Source organism: Piliocolobus tephrosceles, chromosome 3 (genome assembly GCF_002776525.5).
Source record: "Piliocolobus tephrosceles isolate RC106 chromosome 3, ASM277652v3, whole genome shotgun sequence".
Lineage (NCBI taxonomy): Eukaryota > Metazoa > Chordata > Mammalia > Primates > Cercopithecidae > Piliocolobus > Piliocolobus tephrosceles.
Genome location: NC_045436.1, coordinates 73352810 through 73376113, shown reverse-complemented (window position 1 = coordinate 73376113; position 23304 = coordinate 73352810). Strand labels below are relative to the sequence as shown.

General features: G+C 33.7%; 1 protein-coding gene across 2 annotated transcripts in view; it reads right to left on the bottom strand.

The window, feature by feature from the left end:
• The window catches only part of GRID2 (glutamate ionotropic receptor delta type subunit 2), a 1491924-nt gene that overhangs the window by 252118 nt on the left and 1216502 nt on the right, over positions 1 to 23304 (bottom strand). For both annotated transcript variants that reach the window (XM_023195441.3, XM_023195442.2), the window contains one exon: positions 6553 to 6691. In XM_023195441.3, coding sequence (XP_023051209.1) covers positions 6553 to 6691 — 139 coding nt within the window. The remainder of the gene's footprint in view (positions 1 to 6552; positions 6692 to 23304) is intronic.

Below are 23304 nucleotides of genomic sequence, written 5' to 3'. Positions count from 1 at the left end.
TATGCTTTGCTAATGCAATTGTATTCATCTTGATTGGATGAAGTAATAATAAAGTTTTTCAAGCCAATTTTGAGGATGGGAGAAGGTAAGAGTCTGGACTCCACACTCCAGTGGATAAACTGTAATGGGAAGAGAATGGAGAGAGAGGAGCAATAGATAACATAAGGGAAAAGAAAATAAGATAGGAAGCAGCAGGCAGGGCAGTCATGATATTTTATTGACTCAAATCAATAAAGGGAAGAAAATCAAGCAGAAAATCAAGACTTGGAGAAAAAGATGGAGAAGAAATAGAAGAGGTGATTACAGTTAGCCAATACCTTATTTTAAAAATAGTTCTTGAAACAAATGATGTAATCCACTAAACAGGCTAATAAAGAAAAATTACCCAAGCATACCAATCAATAAAAAATGAAAAAGCATTTGTCAAAATCCAACACCTGTTCATGATGAAAAACACATGGAAAACTAGGAATAGAAGAGAACTTCCTCTACTTGAGAAATAATGTCTACAATAAAAAACTTGACAGATAATGTCATACCTAACAGTCAAAGACTGTTTTTCCAGCAAGATCAGGAGCAAAGCAGAGATATTCACTCTCACTACTCTTAATTTGACACAGTACTGTAAGCTCTATCCAGCAAAGAAAAGGCAAAATAGAAAATAAACAGTATACAGATGAGAAAGACAAATGATACGACCATCCGACTTTGAAAATGGCATAAAGTGTACCTAGAAAATCCCAAAGAATCTACCAAAAACTCCTAAAAGTAATAAATGAGCTTAGCAAGGTTACAAGTTATACCTAGGAAATCCCAAAGGATCTACCAAAAACTCCTAGAACTAAGATATGAGCTTAGCAAGATTATAAGATAAAATCAGCAGACAGAAAACAACTGTATTTCTATATCCTAGTAATGAATATATGAAAATTAAAATTAAAAATTTAATTGCTATGATTTTAATCCTCATGTTCCTTCCAGAATTCATATTCAAACTTAATCCCCAGTTCAATAATATTAAGAGGGGGGCCTTTAGGAGACAATTAGGCCATAAAGGCTCTGCTGTCATGTCTGGGATTAGTTCCTTACCAAAAAGTTTGATGGAATGAGTTTGTCCCCTTTTGACTTTCTATCTTTTCTGTCATGTGAGGACATAGCACAGCAGCCAGAGTACCATCTTGGAAGCAGAAACCTGGCTCTCACCAGACTCTCAACCTGCTGGCACTTTGATATTGGACCTCCCAGCATCCAGAACTGTGAGGAAATAAATTTCTATTCTTTCTGAATTACTCAGTCCTAGGTATTTTGCTGTAGCAGCACAAATGGATCAAATAGAGACATACTAGTTAATTGCTGTAAATATACATGCATTAGACAACTTTAATGGCCTTTCATGCACACCTACATTTTCTCTCTCCCACATGTCCTCCTCTCCACAGATAAAGTTGTCTTTCTACAATAATGCCACTCTCCATTACCTCCAGGAAAATTTCCAAATTCCTTAATAAGTCTTACCATGCCCTTGACAACTTAGTCCCACTTTCCTTTTCTTTACAGAGTATCTGCCACTTGCTACCATTCTCTGTGTCCCCAGGCTTTAGTACCAGATTTGGTGATGCTTGAATTTCTAAGCATAATTAGATCATACTCACCTGTGAACACTTAGAAAAAAATTGCTCGATAATTATTTCCTTTTCAAAATGTAGACAAAGGTGATGGCAAAAATGCTGTTATGATATGCTAGGGAAAAGGGGTTCTTCTTTAGTAACAGAATATTTATGGATCTCTTTTTGTATCAGTTTGGAAAGCAATGTTACCCCAGATTAGTTAGATTCAGTGGCAGAATCAACTCAATATTTGTTTAGTCCAACCTTAAGCATTACGGAGAATGAAAGCACTGAACACAAAAATATGGTAGGATGTTGGGATCCCTTTGAGTAGACCCAAGTTTAATTGCAGCTCCTGGGAATGAAAAAACTCGAGCTTTGTCACTAAAGACCAATTTGATTCTAAAGTTATTAATAACTATAACTGTGCAATCCTGATTTTCCCGTAGCTATTTTCACTTTTATGTGAACTAGGTAGCTCTTGAAAGTAATATTACAATAAAGGCAAACAGAACTAATGATGATGCTATTACCCAGTGCTTACTCTGAGGTACCTTCAAAGCTTCACATGCTCCATTTTACCATTGCCACTATTAGTCTAGTTATCTAGAGAAAAAAATTCATTCCAATTTCTAGGTGTTTGAAAACAATACCTTATTTTAAAATAGGTGTTTAACTATATGTTGTTACCTCTCAGTGGGAATGAAAAAGCCCAAATTGTCATTAGAGTCTTGTGGAAATGGCATTTTTTTTCCCTTTAAAAACTGAATTGTGTCATACTCTGTCACATTGTATTATATTAAACATAGGATGTAGTTATGATGTGCTGCCCAGATCACTGAAGGGATATGAAATTAAATTTATGGGTTATCTTTTCCAAGGAAATTTCCCTTTCAAAACTTTTATTAATAACAAGTGCCAGCCTGGGTGTGGTGGGTCACGCCTGTAATCCCAGCACTTTGGGAGGCCGAGGCGGGTGGATCACGAGGTCAGGAGATTAAGACCAATCTGGCTAACATGGTGAAACCAGGTCTCTACTAAAAAAATACAACAACAAAAAAAATTAGCCAGGCGTGGTGGCGGGCGCCTGTAGTCCCAGCTACTTGGGAGGCTGAGGCAGGAGAATGGTGTGAACCCGGGAGGCAGAGCTTGCAGTGAGCAGAGATCATGCCACTACACTCCAGTCTGGGTGACAGAGCAAGACTCCGCCTCAAAAAACAAACAAACAAACAAACCAAAAAACAAGTTCCAGTTAGATTAGATGCTCATAGATATCTAATTTTAAAAACAAGGTAAAATTTTATGAAATTATTCAGCTTCCCCTAAATAAATCTATTAGATTGCTCCTACCAATCTAGAAGAGTTTCTGTTAACCATCAATTCAAAGAAGCTGATTTCTTTCCCCCATCCCTCCCCCCGCCCTTAACTGACATTCCTCTAACCACCTCTTCCCACTGTAGTCTACAGAAGCAACGCTGAATTTTGGAAATGAAGCTATGGTTGGCATGTGTTTGCCAAAGGCACAGCAAAATTGGGATGGAAAAAGTGTACTGATACGCACTGCAGCTTCATTTAGTGATGAGCAAATCTTATGGATATAAATGATTAAGAAGCATGACATTGAATGCTACTTTGAAAAAAAGTTTCTCTTTTCTAAGAAAAATTAGAATCTTCCCAAGAAACTTTGGCATTAGTTACAAATGAAACTTTGAATGTTTCCAAGAAACAGTGCAGGTAATTATGTTTACCAACACTGTTGGGGCATGAAATTAGAAGATATCTTTAAATTTCGGGAGGGAATCTGGCTTCTTTTAACTTATTTGGCTCTGATTCTCTCCTTCCAAAATTAGTCCAGTGATAATATTATAAGAAAGTAGAGATTTATTATACCCACTGATGACTTTAATAATGCCAGTTGGCATTGGAAAGGAATAATTTTTTAAAAAATGAATGCTCAGTTACTTTGGGCAGTAGAACTACACTTGAGGGAAACATGATGTGAAATTACAATCTTTTTCCATCAGGTTTTACTTTTAGACAAACCTATGGATGTAAAAATTTGAGACAGGCTTCTGCTCCCACTACTATTGCATAAAAGTCTAGATAAAAACTGGTGCTAGCAAAGTTAGTAATAACTAAATAACTCAGATTTACAGACATCACAAAGTCTGCAACCTCAGAGAAGTATCAGATCAAGTGAACAAATTCTAGGAACCACCACTAGATAAAAAAATAATTTGACAGGTAAGACCATGGATTGGTATCTGATTGATGTGGGTTGGACTCTCAACTCTGACACTTATTGAGTGTGTACTCTTAAGCATTATCCCCCAAAACTCTGTTTCTTCATCCATAAAATAGCAGTAAGAGAAGTACTTGTATTATTAAGCTTATTCTGTGGAATAACTGAGATAACACATATAATATGCTTAACTTCTGGTTCATTATAACTTCTCAGTCAATGTTAACCATGATTTTTTTACTACTATGATAGTTGTTCACTGCATAGGATCAGTTATTTTATTTAAAGTTTTTATGATTTATTTATTTAAAAACATTTCAAAGTCAGATGTGAACTACATAAATTTTGAGCTTTAAGGATACCCAAAATGTGACACATTCAACATAATTGATAAGAAATATATTAATGAAATAAAATACTCAATTTTAATGATTAAGAACTATTTTGCTATTTGCCATTTGCAACGACATGGATGAACTTGGAGGATGTTACACTAGGTGAAATAAGTCAAACACAGAAAGACAAATATTATATGATATCACTTATATGAAGAATCTAGAAAAGTCAAACTTTTAGAAGGAGTAGTAGGATGGTGGTTGCCAGGGGCTAGAGTATAGGAGAAATGAGGAGATGTTGGTCAAAGAGTACAAACTTTCAGAAGATGAACAAGTTGTGGGAATCTAATGCACAGCATGGATGGTGCATTTGATTGTGGTAACTGTTTCACAATATATATGTATATTGAATCATCACATTGTATACCTTAAATATGTTCAATTTTTATTTGACAATTAAACTATTTTTCTTAAAATGACTTCTATTGATTGGATTTGCCAAAGTCTTACCCTGAATGGTAGATACCAGTTATAGACATAATTAACTCATGTTGGGATATATGCCTACATGCCTACAACACAAAAGTCATCTAACTTTTGATACTCAGACCAGTTGAGGATTTGGAGAATTTCATCATTTACATCCCTTAGCAGTGGAAAATGCTATGACAAGTTTCTTCTTGTGTTCTCTAAAAACTAAGATCCACACAGAAATTCAAGTTGAAGTGTGGTGTGGGAACTAACATGATGCAGTTAGAATGTAGGCTCAGGAACCAGATTTCAGGTTTGGTCTTTACTTAGTCACTTACTAGCTGCAGACTTTGGGTGAGTTACTTATCCTCTCAACTTTAGTTTTGTCATTTATAAAGTGAGTTATTGATTGTATGTATTTTTGAAGATGATGGTAAGTTTTAAATGAGCTAATGCATATAAAACACTCATCAAAAGATCTGGCATTTTATAAGTGATCAATAAATGTTTATTATTATTTTCATAATTTTACTCATTTCATTGATCTTTTGGCTGGGCTGTTGTAATCATTTTCATATTGCTTAAAGTATGATGCTTATGGGGTCACCAGTATAACCTTTCCCTCAGTGGTATAAGTTTCACTGTGTATGATTTGTAATTTATGTCACACATAGATCTGTTTACATGGACAATAAATTGGGGGAATATGAAGGTTCTGTATCAAAGGAATAATCGGAAAACAACTTGAGCAGCATAATTTGATGAGAGAAACTAGAAACATCATTTTTATGAATGGATAAAATAATTGACTACTTATTAGCATTATTAATTGTTTCAATTTGTATAATGAGCAAATTGAAAAAACATACCCTACTTATTTATAGATAATTCTTATTTTTTTTGGTATTATGTTATAATAGTTTTCTGGCTACTAATGAATTTACATTCTTTTTAAAAGAAAATAACTACTCACATTATCTTTTCCAAACAAGTTACATTCCTAAGGAATTCCCTGACATATCTAATTTTCTGAATTTGAATTTCCAGCTTTTTGGGAAATGAATGTTCAACTTTAGGAAAATTCAAACTTATCCTGGGATGAATAAACATTTTCAGGAAAATTTTTCTTAAAACCATATATAGAACATTATGTTCTAATAAGGCAGATATTATAGTGTAGTGCTGATCTTATAGCATGAAACCACAAAAGCAAAACTGGCTGTGGTGGATAAAAGACCCTTGGGCTCTACAGGCTCATGGAAATGGCATATGTGAATTGGGAGACACCAGTTTAGGTAACTTTTAGGATTAAGTAAGTGCATCCCACCATTCCAACTGCAGCTAGTAAACAGCAGCAATAAGAACCACATGAAGTATAATATAATGAAGAGAAAAAACAGAATGCGGTCATTGAAATACTATAATTTTCTGTTGATTGCTATTCCCCTCCCTTTTCTTTTCTCCCCAATCCCAAGTCATCCATCTATCTCTCAAACATCTGTACCTATTCAACTATTTATTCTGACAGTACATAATGGGACAGATTCAAGGCAAAGATTTTAAGTATGCCTCTTTTTTTCTTCCTTTTCACAATGTTAGCCAGACATAGTCATTCTTTGTGGACATTAAAATTCTGAAGATGTGTTATCCTTCCAGGAAAATGTGAGAAACAACATTCAAATAGTAGCCAAAATTTTATTTTATAAAAAATGCTCTACCAATACTGCATTTTCAGGACTTGGACTAACCAGTGCTACTCTGCAGTAACACAAAATTGATCCTTTACTCAAAGGGAAGTTGTATATTTATTATAAGACACCATATACTTATTCTCAGATAGCTTTGGCCACTCATCATTTCTCATGCTTTGTGGCTAATGGAAACATTGTCTACTTACTGGATGGAACTTTCAATGCGTGTGATAGTGAGGAATGCAGCGAGGTTTGCTGTGTAAGATGAGATAACAATCAAAGCAAATAGCCACCAAGCCCCCATCATCATTCGGGTAGCCAGAGTCGTGTACGGGACCTCTCCACCTGTGGAAAGAAGCAAAGAGATAAAAAGAACATCATCTAGCATTTATTGAAGATCTGAAGTCATCTATATTCAACACCAAATTAACTTTCAAGTAGTGAGAAATTTTTCTGCTTAACATCAACATAGATCTCTATATGTTCATCACTCCATATTTAATTCTCTTTTATGAGATTATGAAAGATCCGGCCAAAAGAAGCATGATAAATATTTAGTATACCATGTTTAAATGATAGTTCTTCTCCCTTCCTGTTCAACCCTATAAATTACCCTTTTATTAGTATCACAGTATATGCTTTATTTCCAAGGGCTTGATTATTCATTAGTTAGGTGATATTAATACTGATATGCCTATATTTAATGGAAATTTTCAGATTTCCAGCTAAATAAATAATATTGAATTTTTGTTTTGTTATATTCTCTTGAAAGATAGCTTGTTAATGATCATGGGATCACACATATTAGTGTTGGCTTCAGCATCACATACTTGCTTTGTTCTACTTTCAATTGACTTCCTATTCTTACAGTCTTGTTGCAGAATCCTCTTTTCCATCTTTTAAATGTTGGAGTGTTCTTGGGCTCAGTCCTTAGACTGCTTCTGTTCTTTGTCCATAGTCTCACTCTGGATAATATCAATGAATCCCCTGACTTTGACTATGATCTACAGTATACTTCAATAACACTAGAATTTATATTTCTAGCCCCCTACCCTGACTCACTCTAGAGAGCTATAGATAAAGGCCTACATGATTCTCACTTGGAATCCAATATGCATCTCTAACTTATGACTTCTAAAACAGAACTCGTTTTATTTTACTCCTAAATTAACTCTCCTTCAAGCCAGTCCATACCATGTCAGGGAATAGCACCACTATTTACTTTATTTCTCAGACCCAAAATAGGAATTTTCAAACATCTTCTTCAATAGCAAGTCCTGTCACCTTTACATTCAAATCACATCCCGAATCCTACTTCATCTCATCCTGTCTACTGCTGACACCCAATTCAAAGATGACATCTTTGACTCTACTACTGAATGGCTTATGTGGTTTCCCTATTTGTCTACATTCTAGAGAGTACCACTCCTAAGTCTATTACTATGGTGCTCTTATAAATGAAAATCAGATCAATGGGATTCGCTTGATCAAAGCTCCCAGTGGCTTCCCAGAACTCTTTAACAAAATAAAATAAAAAATCTCTACCAAGGCTTACAAGGCTCTATATATACTCATCTTAGGTCACTTGTCTGACTTTCTTTCTTACCATTCTCTCAATGGCTTTCCTGAAAGTTCCTCTATAGAGCCATGCCAATATATGTCCCAGGGCACTTGTATTTGCAAATGGTTATGCCTAAAATTCTCTCCTCTATAATTCATAAATTCTGTCTTCTTAAATTTTTTTTCAGGTTTCTGCTTGGAGGATATCTTTTTATAAAAATATTTTATCACCACTCTATCTAAAATAACTCCCCACAACCCTACACTGCCAATTCCTTTATCTTTTTAAAAATAACAATGTATTAGGCTTTAAACATTTTTGTTTATTTCTGTCCTGTATAATTTTTGATATAGGAATAGTCCCTGACCCATGTTAAGTGGGTAATGTTTTTTGAATGAGTATGTGCTGTGTTATGGACTAACTTGTTTCTCTCCCAAATTCATGTCCTGAAATTCTAACCCACAATATGATTATTTGGAGATAGGCCCTTTAAATAAGTAATTAAGGTAAAGTAAGATTGTAAGCATAGAGCTCTAATCCAACATGACTGATGTCCTTATCAGAAGAGGAAGAGACACCAGAGATGCACATGCCCAGAAGAAAGGCAATATGAGGACACAGAAGAAGGTGACTATCTGCAAGTCAAGGAGAGAGGCCTCAGGAGGTACCAAACCGGTTGACACTTTGATCTTGGACTTCCAGCCTCCAGACCTTTGAGGAAGTAAATTTCCATTGTTAAGCCACTGAGTCTGTGTTATTTTTTATGGCAATATTGTTAGACTAATACATGCTATATGTGAACTATTAACAGGCCTTCTAAAAGGAGTTAGTTTTATACTCACAGTGGAAATAAATCAAAGAGATATAATACTAAATTCATGTAGTTCTATCAATATGTGAACGACAACAGGATTTGATTTTTGATTTGCTATAACATCAGGCATATTTTTATTACAACCACTAGTTCTCATTATGTAATATGTCTAAATTTTTTATGTAGTGTAAGTACACCCTTTGGTTATATTCTAAGCTATTCCCCTGATGTGTTGTATTCAGAACAGGCTAAACTCTGATATCTGGAACACATTTTTCAAAATAAGTTACAATGCATTTTATATACTTTCTTCTTCAAAGCAAAATAAATATTTACCCAGCTTTTGAAAGGTAAAAGCAAAATAAAATATTTATTTTTACATCCATATGAGGATTTTCTGGTCAAAATAGCTAATTGAAAAAATAATAATAAAATGTGAACCAGATGATAGCCAAAGACTAAAAGATGTTAATATGTATAACAAAAGTAGAACAATAAATTTATGAATGAAAGTGCTAATTGGGGGTTCATTTCTATTAAAGTTTTAGCCTTGATTAGAGTTGTTATCACCCACATAAAAGCATACTTGAGTTTTTTCATCTTTGTTATAAAAACTGCAATTCAAGGAGCTCAAATAATCTTGTAGAATGCAAATAAAATGTTATTTGATCATTACACTTAGGAATAAAATATTAAAAGTAATGGGAATCTTGACTTCCAATTTTGGTAATGGTTGGTGGATGAAGTCATTCAGAACAATCCTCCCACTGACAACAACTAGAAAAATTGAACATATAATGCATTTGCAGAGCTAAAGAGGCAGTAAAAATTTACAGGCCCAGAGTTCTGGAGAAGAAAATAACCCAGAAAGACAGCTTCATATTTGGAAGTGCTTTTCCCTGAGGGGCATATGCCAATTTATAAACAGAAAGCTAAGAAACTAACAAACTGAGGAATACTTGAAAAGTATTCAATGGTTAGGTGGTAACAAAATTGGGGTCCAGGACTTGTCAAATGAAGGTGGGACTGAGATAACAAGAAAATCCCCAAATAATCAGAAATGAAGCCATGAGTCAAAGAAAATCACCAGAGAAATGGAAAGTACTTTGAATAGGATGATAATAAAAATACTCTGTATCAAAATTTCACAAGTTTTGATAGTAGATGGGATGCAGCTGAATTGTATTGAGGAAAATTGACAGGCTGTAATGTGTAAGAAAAGTAGTCTGAGCTACTTATCAAGTTTAAGAAGTCAAAAAAAAACAAAAAAAAAAAAAACAAAAAAAAACAGCAAGTTAAATTTAAACAAGTACAAGGAAGAAAACAATTAAGAGCTAAAATTAACAAAATAGATAAGAAATACAATGAAGAAAGTTGATCTGACAGAAGTTTGGTCCTTTAAAAAGACCAAAATAAGTTGTTGAAACTTATAAGGAAAATAAGTGAAGGCACAAAAATATAACAGGAATTTTAAAAGCACATTGTTACAGATGTTACAGATAATAGAAGGATAACTTATGTACAAGTTTATGCCAGTAAATTTGAAAATTAAGATTATATGGACACATTTCTAAAAAAATTCCTCCCCAAAGAAATAGAAAATATAAATGATTTGTAACTATCAAAAACTTCAAATCTGGAATTAAAACTTACCCAACAAAAAATGCAAGGCCAGTGGTCTTACTAACAAAATCTACCAAATATACAAGAGAGTAATTAACTTTAGTTGTACACAGATTCCTGATGAAGTTAGAAAAAAGCAAGACACTATTCAATCCATTATATAAAGAAAGCACAACTTTGATAACAAAACCTGACAAAGTTATTCCAAGAAAATGAAATTACAGGCCAATCTTTCACATGATTGTAGATTCAAAAGATAAATAAATTAGCAAACAGAGAACTGCATAAACAAACAAAGAGATCGGGTTTATTATATAAAAGCAAGATTGGTTTGGCATTCAAAAATCAATCATTGTAATTCACTACATTAGGACCAAAAGAGAAAAATTATATGCTCTTCTTGGCAGATGAAGTAAAGGTACAGATAAAGTTCAACATTCAGTCTTAGAAAAACAAAAACAAAACAAAACAAAAAAACAAAACCTAGAAATAACCAGCAAACTAGAAACTTTAAAAAGTGTTTATTATTTTTATGAAGAGTACTTCAAGAAAATCTATATCAAGTATCACACATACTAATAAAATAAAAATTTTTGACTGTCTTAAAGGATACAAATTGCTAACATTTCTATTCAACATTGAATTGAAGTTGTGCTGGACTCTATAGTCCAATAAAAAAAATTAGAAAAAAGTATTTAAGAATTGGAAAGAATGAAACAAAAGTTATGGATTAGTGATGGTACGAATGTGTATGTAGAAAATCCAAGAGAACAAAGGATAAATTACTAAAATTAATAAATTACTTATCAGCTTGCTATGTTACAGAATTAATGTTCAAAAATATATTTGTATATAATAGCAACACTTACAACATAGAATTAAAAAATAGATATCATCTGCAATAGCATTAAATGATCAAATAACTAGCAACAAACTCATTTAAAGATATGAGAGACCTCTACATGAAAAACTATAAAACTATTTTTTAGTAAAATAAAGGAAGATATAGCATGTTCATTGATTGAGAGACTTAATACTATAAAGATATAAATTCTCCTCAAATTGATCTATAGATTCAGTCAGTGAATTTCCAGTTAAAAATCCCAGGTTGTGTGTATATGTATGTGTACAAGTAAATGTGCTTGAAGCTGAATGTAAAGTTTATATGAAGTTGCACAAGGACAAAATGTGCCAAGATACTCTTCAGGAAGAAGAAAAACCTGGCTCTTGATGACTATAGATTAATATAGTAATTAAAACAGTGGGTTAGTTGTACAAGGATAAACCAAATAAATCAATGAAAGTTGTCCATGCATACATAGGCACTTGATTTATACCCAGCTTGCACTAAAGTGTGTACTATAGAGAAAGGGAGGTCTTTTCATTAAGTAGTTCTAAGTTAATTAGACATATGTATGAAAAATAATGAAACTTGTCTCTTAACTCATACTATACACAGAAATCAATGCCATGCAGCTTATATATATAAATATAAAAGGTAAACAATAAAGCTTCTAGAAAACTATATAGGAGAATATAACTACAAGTTTGGGTAGAAAAGGATTTATTAAACACAGCACAAAATGCATTAACACAAAGAAAAGATTGATAATTTGACTGCAATAATACTTCGTAGTTATAAAGATATCATAAAGAGAGTGAAAAGACAAGCCACAGTATAAGTTATTTATAATATATATGCTTAACAAAAAATTATCAATAAATATTAACTCCTATAAATCAACAAGAATAAAAGAGACAACAATCAGAAAAATGGATAGGAGGTTTCATAAAAGAAGATAACCAATGGCCAATAAATATATGAAAAGGTAGCAATCTCATTAACTATTAGGGAAATACAAAATAAAAAAATACCACTCCACAGTCACTAGAATGATTAAAATAAAAAATATACAACAGCAAGTGTCAGCAAGGACATGGAACTATCAGAATGCTTGTACCCTGTTGTTGGGATTGTAAATTGGTTCAGTCAATCAATCTGATAAACAATCTCTGAAAACTAATTTATGCATATCTTAGAATCCAGCAATTTCCCCCTTTAGGTATACCCACTAGATGAATGTACATACCAAGAGACAGAAATGTTAGAAGCATTGTTATAACAGTCTAAACTGGAAACAACCCAAACATACTTTGAGAGTAGACTGGATACCTCCTTACATATTTTAAGTTTGGCCTCAAGGTTTCTTCATGCATAGTGAACTGTGACCTAACTGGATGTATAAACAGATTGTAACCTACTCTTGTACCAATCACAGAGTTTCAGCCAACTATAGGTGACTAACTGTTCAAACTGTGTTCAAATAAGGCAAATGTGGAGCTGTAACCAATCCAGCTGTTTCTGTACTTCACTTCCATTTTCTGTATGTCACTTTCTTCTTTCTGTCCATAAATATTATCTAATCTTGTAGCAGACCCAAGTTGCTTTCAACTTATCTGGTTCGAGCGGCTCCTCGATTCCTGAATGGCTCTTTGCTCAATTCAACTCTGTTAAATTTCATTCATCTAAAGTTTTTCTTTGAACACAAAAAATAAAATGTTGCACAACAATGAAAACAAGCAAATCTCACTTATACACAACACCATTAATGGGTTTTACAAACCTAATGTTGGGTAAAACAATTCACACTGTCTAATAATTGTACAAAAGCAAGTAACATGAATGGCAGTGCTGATGATCCCATGTGTGGTTACCTTTGGGGAGAGTGAAAAATGATTGAGAAAAAGGCCATGGGGGCTGGGTCACTGGTAATGTTCTATCTTTCCCTAGGTGGCAATTATACAGGTGGCCCATTGCTGGCAATTCACTGAGCTGCACCATTTGTTCCGTACTTTTCTGTATGCAAATAATACTTCACAATTAAAAACTAAATAAGAGAAGAAAAGGAGAATAGTGAATTTAATGATGATATTTGTTTTCTTTCTCCTTATTTTATCCACAATTAGAAAAAAAAGATGCACTTTCATAGAGTCAGGATGCTGGAAGAGATAATTAGGTAAAGGGCAAAACAATTATGTGCCAAGTTAAAAAAAAAAAAAAAAAACATAATCTCACCTTACTAAAAAAAATATTGTAAACATTAGCCTGATACTTTATGACACTTCAGGGTGTGCAAAGGTCTGATTCTGAAGTTGGATATTTGGATTCCTATAACCCCTGATGAATTTAAAGTACTCTGCTACAGCATGAAAAATTTTTCTTTTCCAAATGACTCCTCTGTTTTAAAGAAAATCTTCTTCACCGGATTTTCATTTTGATGTGATTGTTTCACCACATGAAAAATTACATTAACCTTGCTACTGTATACATTAGCTTACTCATAAAAGTTGTTAAAAATAAGCAATTTCTTCAGGCAAGTTTGGGAAATTTGATAAATCCATTTGAGTCAGGCAAAAATTTGTTGTTCTAAGTCTTATTCTGTGTGAGTATATATGTATCTTTGTTTCCATGAAATATGAAAAAGTAATTGTTGAAGAGTCTCCAATTTGTCTGTTTGGTAAATCTACTTCTTATAGGTTTAAAGACTCACAACATTTTTAATTTGTAATCTGGAATGATGGGATTCTTTTATAAATTATGATTAGAAAAAAATGGGAGAAAACTAATTAATACTTTTTTAAAAAAATAAACCTTCCTTTTTCAAGAGTTGGATATTTATTGGAAACAGGTTACTAATAAAATGGTTAAAAACTCATAGCAAATAGAAAATTATTATTCAAGTAGACTGAATAGTTCATGTAAACTGATCATTTAAAATATAAATAAATATTAGAGTGTTTTATACTTACAGAATCACAATGTAGAAAAACAAAGAAGTATATTGTTGGAACTTGTGTGGAAGTCATTGCCAGCATAAGCATATTCTACATTTCAAAACAGGAGGAGATATTGTATATATCATCTCTGAAATGCTTCATTTATGCCAGTCACCTTTATATAAGTATTTCTTAAAGTTTATTAATTGGCAAATTGAGAGACACTGTGACCATATCTGTTAATGTTTTATTTTTTTGGCAGATGATGTGGGGGTAATAAGGAAGTGAACAAGAGATACAAGTGCGGTTTCCGTTGTCCACAGGATAATGGGTTCACTATATTAACCCATTTGCAAGCTAGGGCAGATTTTCTACAACATGACATGTCTATCATGGGTATGAGAGATGACTTTTAGTGGTAGGGAGAGATAGCACAAAAATCATATCGTGTTACAGTGAGAAAGTTGTTCCATTTACAATTACCTTTTAGTTTGTATGTATGTATGTACGTGTGTGTATACATATGTATGTATTTATTATACTTTAAGTTCTGGGATACATGTGCAGAACCTGTAGGTTACATAGGTATACATGTGCCATGGTGGTTTGCTGCACCCATCAACCTGTCATCTAGGTTTTAAGCCACTCACGCATTAAGTATTTGTCCTAATGCTCTCCCTTCCCTTGCCCCCAAACGGCCCCGCTATGTGATGTTTCCCTCCTTATGTCCATGTGTTCTCATTGTTCAACTCCCACTTATGAGTGAGAAAATGCAATGTTTGGTTTTCTGTTCCTGTGTTAGTTTTCTGAGAATGAGTTTTCCAGTTTCATCCATGTCCTTGCAAAGGACATGAACTCATTCTTTTCTAAGCTTGCATAGTATTCCATGGTATAAATGTGCCATATTTTCTTTATCCAGTCCATCATTGATGGGCATTTGGGTTGGTTTCAAGCCTTTGCTATTGCGAATGGTGCTGCAATGATCATATGTGTGTATGTGTCTTTATAGTAAAATGATTTATAATCCTTTGGGTATATACCCTGTAATACCATGACAAGAGCAAAGCCTCAGATAATAAGGTTCTGAAATTTTGATTTTATTTTTACAAAGAAAATTCAAATCTCAAACTCCATTTGGCATTCAATGGAACTAATTTATATTCAATAATGTTTCATTTACATAAAATTTATTTTAGTTATTTTCTATTGAATGCAATGACATTACTTTTAAGCTGTTAGTGAATATTACCATTATTAACAGTAATATAAACCCTTCTGTAATCTGAATTTCAAGCATTCCAATCTCCTATGCCATCTTCAAACTTTTGAGCTTCCTCCCTCCATCAAGCCTGCAGTCCCTCTGGGATCTAAGACTCACTGACCCTGCTCATTTTCGTTGTCACTCTCCACCCTCCTAGACACACTTCCTTCTTAAATTTAGTAATTGAAATGGAACCACAAAAAATGAGATTGAAATCGGATTGCTCCCGTATCTATGTAGCACATACTGATGGGAAATGGAACTGTGACAATTTATAGCCTGTGGTTACATTATGATTGTTCAAATAACTACCAGTGTTGGCATGGAATGAAGTGCAGGTGGAATGCAAGGCCATGGCAATAATAGTGATTTTGAAGACTGTGGTTCCAGCTAACTGCTCTGAAGCCTCCAAATGAATACAGGGTGCAAATGAGAAACTTAAGGCCATGAACACTCAGCTCAGAAATAAGGTAAAATTTTAATGTCTTGATGGCAGCTTTGAAGAACTCTTAATCCTGTAGTTTTAGGGTAGATACTGCTGAGGACAAGATTTAGGTTTGACTGTAGCACAGTTTAATTGCTGATTAAATCTTCTGCCATATAAGATATCTCATGCATTGATAAGAAATTTGAACTTTCAAATTCTTCTGAACCTCCTTGTTATTGGAAGCAACCTCTCACCACTTCTGAGGGAATCAGTCTTCTTCTGCACAAATGCTTTTCAATAACTTGACATAGAAAATTTCACAGATCTCTTTTGGACTCACCACATTACTCCTTATTGCCTCCATGCTACAAATTAGGTCCCAAAATAATTGAGTCAGAGAAATACAAAGCCCACTTATAAAAGTTTACACCAAATAGAATGACATTAAGTCTCTATTAGGGCAAATATATTGTCATGGGTGGTAATGATTTCATATTTGGGATTTAATGTGCTGACTTGATACTTGGACAGGGGGTGGTGGTAATTCATTACATTGGCTAATTAAAGAATGAACCAAAAATGAATGGAATTTGAAAACAACCTATATACAACCTCCCTGGCCTATTGTAGAGATTCAGGGAGGTGGGAATGTTGGAATCAATCTATTCCAAGAAACTTGGTCACCTCTCTTACATGAGAGGGCCACTCCCTACACACAGACATTAAAAAATCACATGGAAGGGGGTAGAACACAAGCATCTCTGAAGAGTTCTGTGTTCCTGTCCCCTGAAGTCTCAGCTAACAATGCTGAGAATCCTGCAATAAATTGCATTTGTTGATCCAAAATGAAAGCAGTATCCCAGGTAAAGGCTTGGTGTGGATGACTAGCTATAAGAGATGAGGTAAAATTACTACAGTGAGTCATGGCTGTTTATTAGTGGTAATTGAAGTGTATTGATCTTCAGAGAACTGCAGAAATAGTTCATTGATCAGAGTGACCTTAAAGATAAAATAGGTGCTTCTATTTACATAATTTACATAATATACAACCTATTAATTATAGGTTATACTTAATAAACTGTTAAGGTGCTTCTTGGTATGTATGGAGAGAAAAATTCCACATCTGAGGGCAGAAACCTAGCCTCAATTGCTGAGTGGGAATTTAGAGCCTCTTACCTAGTTCCCAGAACTAAATCCAGTGTATATATCCATTGTATATATTCAGAAGCCCAATATTGAAAAAGAGGTCAAGGTAGCATTTTTTGATATGTCCTTTTTGGCATTTTTAACGTGATTTTCAGTAGTAAAGGTCAGGTCTAACCTACAATTTTGTATCCTATTTACTACATCTTCAATGGCTGAATGATATTTCTCAGTCAGTTCTACTATAGCTTATTTAAGTATTCTCCTAATTTAGAAAAGTTGGAGATTTTTATTCTATCACATATTACATTGCTATAAACATCTTCAAACATGTAATGTTTTAAATATTTTGACTTATTCTCTTTTGCCAGAATCCATGAAAAGCTATTTTGTGAATGAAGTTAGTTTTTTATATCTTATACAAATGAAAAGAATTTTCAAACACATTTTATAACATGATTTATTGAAAAAATAGTGATAGGTAATGTCATTTCTCTATTTTTGCTGTGGTTCATTTTAGGTGTCAACTGGATTCAGGAACAGACAACTGGTAAAACGTTACTTCTGGCTGTTTCAGTGAGGGCTTCCAGAGATGACTGGTGAGTGACTTAGTGGACTGAGGAAGATTCACCCTCAATGTAGATAGGCATCATCCAATCAGCTGGTGGCCCAGATAGAACAACAAAGGAGAGGAAAGGATTTCTTCTCTGTCTCCTGGAGCGAAAACACAGTTTTCCTCCTGCCCTGGGACATCAGGACCCCTGGTTTTCTGGCCTAGGGACTCCAGGACTTACACTAGTTCCCCACCCCATCCCCACTCCCAGGTTCTCAGGCCTGTGGCCGGGGACCGAGAATTACATCACCAGCTTCCCTGGTTTTGAGGCTTTTCTTAGCGTTTCAGAATCTCTAGGTTGCAGACAGACTGTCACGAGAATTCTCAGCCTCCATAACCGTGTGAGCTAATTTCCCTAATAAATCCCCTCTCAAATATTTATAGCTACATCTATCTATCTATCTATCTATATATAGGCTACTGTTTTATTGAATTTCACTTTATTGAACTTCACACAATTTTTTTTTTTTTACAAACTTATTTTTACAAATTGAGGCTTTGTGGTAACCTTGTGTTGCAAAGCACAATTTTTCCCACAGCATGTGCTTACTTCATGTCTCTCCATCAGAATTTTTTAGCAATAAAGTATTTTTTAAACAAAGGTATGTATATTGTTTTTTAGATATAATGCTATTGGACACTTAAAAGAACGCAGTGTAGTGTAAACCTAACTTTTATATGCACTGGAAAATAAAAATTGTGTGACTCACTTTATTGGGATATTTGCTTTACTTTGGTGGCAAAAACCGAACCTGCAATATCCTCGAGGTATGCCTCTATGTATCCTATTGGTTCTGTCTCTCTTGATAATCTAATACAATTGTTATTTCAGTTAGTTCTAAATGACTAAATATTGTTATGGACTGGCTATAGGTCTATTTACAAATAAACAAAAGAAGGCTACAAGGCATTAGATCATGTAACTGAAATGGAAATTTCCTGTAGACTTCTCTGTCTTAATATTTACATGTCATAGTCATTATAATAGCAGTTTCTTCTTTCCACCACTTTTACATTATTTGTGCTCTTCTACTTTGTAGAGTTCCATGCTGGATGAATAATGCATTTCAGTTTTAATATATTTTAATGTTAATAGTTAAAATATTAAATGTTTATATTTAACACTAACATGTTAATTTAATATGGAATTATATAATTTATCATATTTAATCTACTTTTAAATATATAGAGTTCTTTTATACATACAAATGCCATCTATACATATTTACTTGAAATAAGAATGTTCTGAGAAAATAAAAATGTTATTTCAACATTAGAACTTCCTACAGGAGATGATCTTTATAATTTTTGAAACTTCACTTAATACAAGCAGTTAAGATTGTTTTACCAAACCCAATACCATAAAATATTTCTGATGAGCAGATATGAAAAATGCTAAATTAAAAATTATAATCAAATTAAATGGGTGCCGGTTACCACACATAAACCTTACAGGCTGATTTTAACTTTTAAGTGCCAATTGCTATAATTCATATCAGAAGTAAATTGAATTGTATTACACAAAAATGTATTACTTGGCAGCTTTTTACTTTCACAATGCTTTTGTTACTCTAGCCTATATAAAATTCCCACTGTTTCTAAAGAGCTAGGGAATAAAAGAGCTCATTGAATATCAAACACAAATTTCAGGTTTCCAGTTTGCAAGGTGGGTTATTTATAATTTGACACAGTTGTATGTTAATTAATAGTACAAAATATTGAAGTAAGTGCTGCATTGAAATATAAACTCTCTTAGGTGCAATGTTAAGAACATATGGGTAATACACATAATGTCTACCATAATTCCCTACCACAAATTGATTAACTTTCCTGTCTCCAAGGATAGTGGCAGGGATAGCATTTAGAAACCCTTTTTGTAAATTCTATCTCTAGGTCTCATTTAATAAAACCTTTTATTCCTTTGTTGTACTAATTGCTTTGCATTCAGTTCTACTGGACAGTCTGATCATAGTATGAATGAAATGCACTACATCCATTGAAAAGTAGCTTGTTATACAAGAACTTTATTGGGTCAGGCAAACAAGTTTTCCAGAACATTAACTAACAAATTTCTTTTTTATGGGGCTGCTAAATCCATTTTGAATTGATAAGTTTACTCTTTTACAGATTCTGAAATGACATCGAAATTAGAAGTTCTTTTATATGTTTTAAGAGAGTATTTCTAAATAAGCTTCTGAATGTCTGAAATTGAATGTTTTGGTTGAAAGGCTAGGTAGTATTTCTGGCTGTTAATTGGAATTTCCACTAATTCATAGGTTTGCATCTCATAATATTAATGGATAATCAAAACAGGTTTAGCACAAAGCAGAATGGGTCAGTGCTGTGGCTGAATGACCCTTCCAAAATTTATATTGAAATTTAACTGTTATTGTGACAGTCTTAACGGATGGAATTTTCGAGTGGTGATTAGGCTATAAGGGCAGAGCCCCCATGAATAGATTAATATCATTATTTTAGGAGTAGGTTCATTATCACAAGTGCAGGTTTTTACAAAAGTGAGTTCAGCTTTCTCTTGTTCTCTGGCTACTTCTGGAAAGCTATCTGGCTCTCTCACGTTCTCTTGCCCCTCTGCCTGCCACCATGAGATGATGCAGCACGAAGGTGCTCACCAGATACCAGCACCTTGATATTGGACTTCCCAGCCTCCAGAACTATAAAATAAATTTCATTTATTATGTCATGCCCACTCTGTGACATTTTGTGATAGTGAAACAAAATGGATTAAGACAGTCTGCCACATATCTTCCTTAAATTTCCCATTATTTTTATATGCAACAAAAATGTATTTATTTCTTTTTCTGTTATCTTTTCCAGTATCTATCAAAACTACCTTCGTAAATGTTAATGATAAAGATAAGACTATATCTTCAGAACACTGATATGAGGATAAGTTTCAAAGAAGATAGAGGAATATATCCTAAACACTTACTGACTCCCAGAATATTTCCCATCACATGTATTGTTTCCACTAGGTAGCATTTTGTCAAAACCACACACATATATTTAGAAATATGTTCAGCTTTTGTATTCATGCTCTTATGTCTGTTCCATTTTGATATTTTAGAAGTTTTGTTAAAAAATAAAAAGGACAAACCAAGTAGCCTAATTCTTTCTTTCCTGGTTTGCCTTTAGATATGCTAGATATTTTATAAGGGTGTAAAGCTAGGATTCTGGAAAAAGGCTTAAATGTATAGTAGAAAGCATTTTCTATCTAATATTACAAAATTAAAACATTTGAAAGTTTAGAAATTCAATTGAAAAGAGGGAAAGATATCGAAACACATCCCTTAATATCTTCAGAAGGCTTTCAGATAGTATGATTGAGGGATACACTGCAATTTTAAAAGACAATTTATATATCATCTCTGTGTTCTTCTCACTTCCACCATATCTAACACTTCATGTATTTTTATATATTTTGTGTATTAAATTACTTGATTTACACTGTAGATGTGTTGTTTTCTACTTTTAACACATCATTATGTATCAATTGCCTATTTGCTCACCAATAAAGTAAACAAACAACCAAAGGAAGAACACAATGCATGGCCTGAATAAGGAATACAGTATGATTCTTTACATATATACAAATGCTACTTTGCAGAAGGTCTCAAAAATTATTCTCTTTTCTTTTTATACCTTTTTTGACCTACTGATTTACCATAGACCTGGCAATGAAATGAGGGCTGGGAAAGGCACTGAAAGAGGAAATATTGCCTAGATGACTACTCGTTTGTCAAACAGCATGAAGCAAGATTGCAGTTGAGTCAGAACCTGCCACTCTCTAGTGATGTATTAGCTTTTAATGTTTTAAAATAATTATAGTGAGGCCTAAGCCACTATATAAAACCACTATATAAATTCTAGTGCCATTAGCAACCCCATTTTTCAGAGATTCAATCAATCGGTAGTTCTGAGGAAAATTGCACCCATTTTTGCCAGTCCCAGAAGCATGAAAGTTCAAAGGGTAAGCGGCAGTTGTCAACAGGAATCAAAGTGAAATGGATCTCAAAGTGAAGTTTTTAATTTGGAATTTCTGAGGCTGGTTACTAAACTATGCCTTATGCGTAAGTATGTCATTAGTTCTAAAGGGTCAGAGAATGCCAATACATTTTCAATCAGTTTTAATGATAAAAGGGCCAAAAGTAAGTCTAAAATACATTTTTAAGCCTCCCAATTGTCATTTAAAACCAGCAACCTGTTAACCACCACTGGAGATTAGTTTTAAATTAAAATGACTTTATTGACATACATTAGATTTATAATTTGATGGAGAAAAAGGGAATCATTTAACATTATGAATCTAGTCTTACAAAACAATATCAGCTTTCCTAATTTTGAATTTTCTCTTCTTCCATAATTTTCAGTTTCACAGAGCTCTTATGCTTAAGTTCTTAGGCGGGTATCAAAAAGATTTGAAGATAAAAATTGATTCTATTCTGATTTCTTTTCAACATATTCTTTTGAATAAGTGATTTAAAAATGGTAGAATAATTTTTCCAGGAAGTTCTTACACTTTCAATTTAGAGTCTCTGGAGTCACTGAGTTAGGGACTTGAGTTGAACTGATGAGCAACAGGAAAATCAGGAAACAAGGTTATTTCTCTGGGCTGAAGCAGTAAATCAAAACCGTGGATGTAACAAAGAGGAAGTAGGGTAAGGAAGGAAGGGGATCAGGATGAAGTTGCAAAACAAAACAAAAAACTGTTAAACTCTGGTCAAGATCAGAGAGTTGGAGACTACAAAGCAAAGGTCAGGAAACAAAATATGAAAGCCTCTATTTGCTAAGCATTTACTAAGGCATTATGCATTGTTTTAAGTGTTTTGGAAGTGTATTCTTATTTAATTTTCACCACAGCCTTATGGTGTGACTAGAAAAGCAATACTGGGTTTCCTAACCCAAGATGAATATCATAGAGGAGTGGCAAATAATACAATATATGATTACAGGCTATCATACGGAAGGGAGAAAACCAAGCAGGGAGTGAAGTATGTCAGAGAATTTAGGAAGCCTCCTGGTGTCTCCGCCTCCCAGTACATGCACCACTTCTTCCACCAAGGGTTCTGATTTATTATTTCCATTTTGTTTTCTCCCTCTATTCTTCTCAATGACTAGAATAAATAGGTTTAGATCATGGGCTTCCTACACTAAAAATCTAGGGTAGGTTCAAGCAAATAAATGTAAAACAAACAGAATAAGAGTTTATCTGTAAGACTCAGAAAAATTCCCCATTATTTTGAGTTGGAGTTAATTTACTAAGACCAAATTATTTAGATGGTTCTAAAAAGCAATCAACTTAAAACATAACCAATATAATTAATTGATGATCTTGGAAGATGTAAAGAAAATAGAAGGAAGGTGATATTGCAATGAGAAGATACTCTAATGACAAATACATAAGAGAAGTAATAGGTGAATAATTCTGTCCTCAGAGTTGCTCTAGGAGGCAGGCAGGCTGGATTCTACATATCTTTTTTTTTCTTTTTTCTTTTTATTATTATTATTATACTTTAAGTTCTAGGGTACATGTGCATAACGTGCAGGTTTGTTACATATGTATACTTGTGCCATGTTGGTGTGCTGCACCCATCACCTCGTCAGCACCCACCAACTTGTCATCTACATCAGGTATAACTCGTAATGCAATCCCTCTCTCCTCCCCCCTCCCCATGATAGGCCCCGGTGTGTGATGTTCCCCTTCCTGAGTCCAAGTGATCT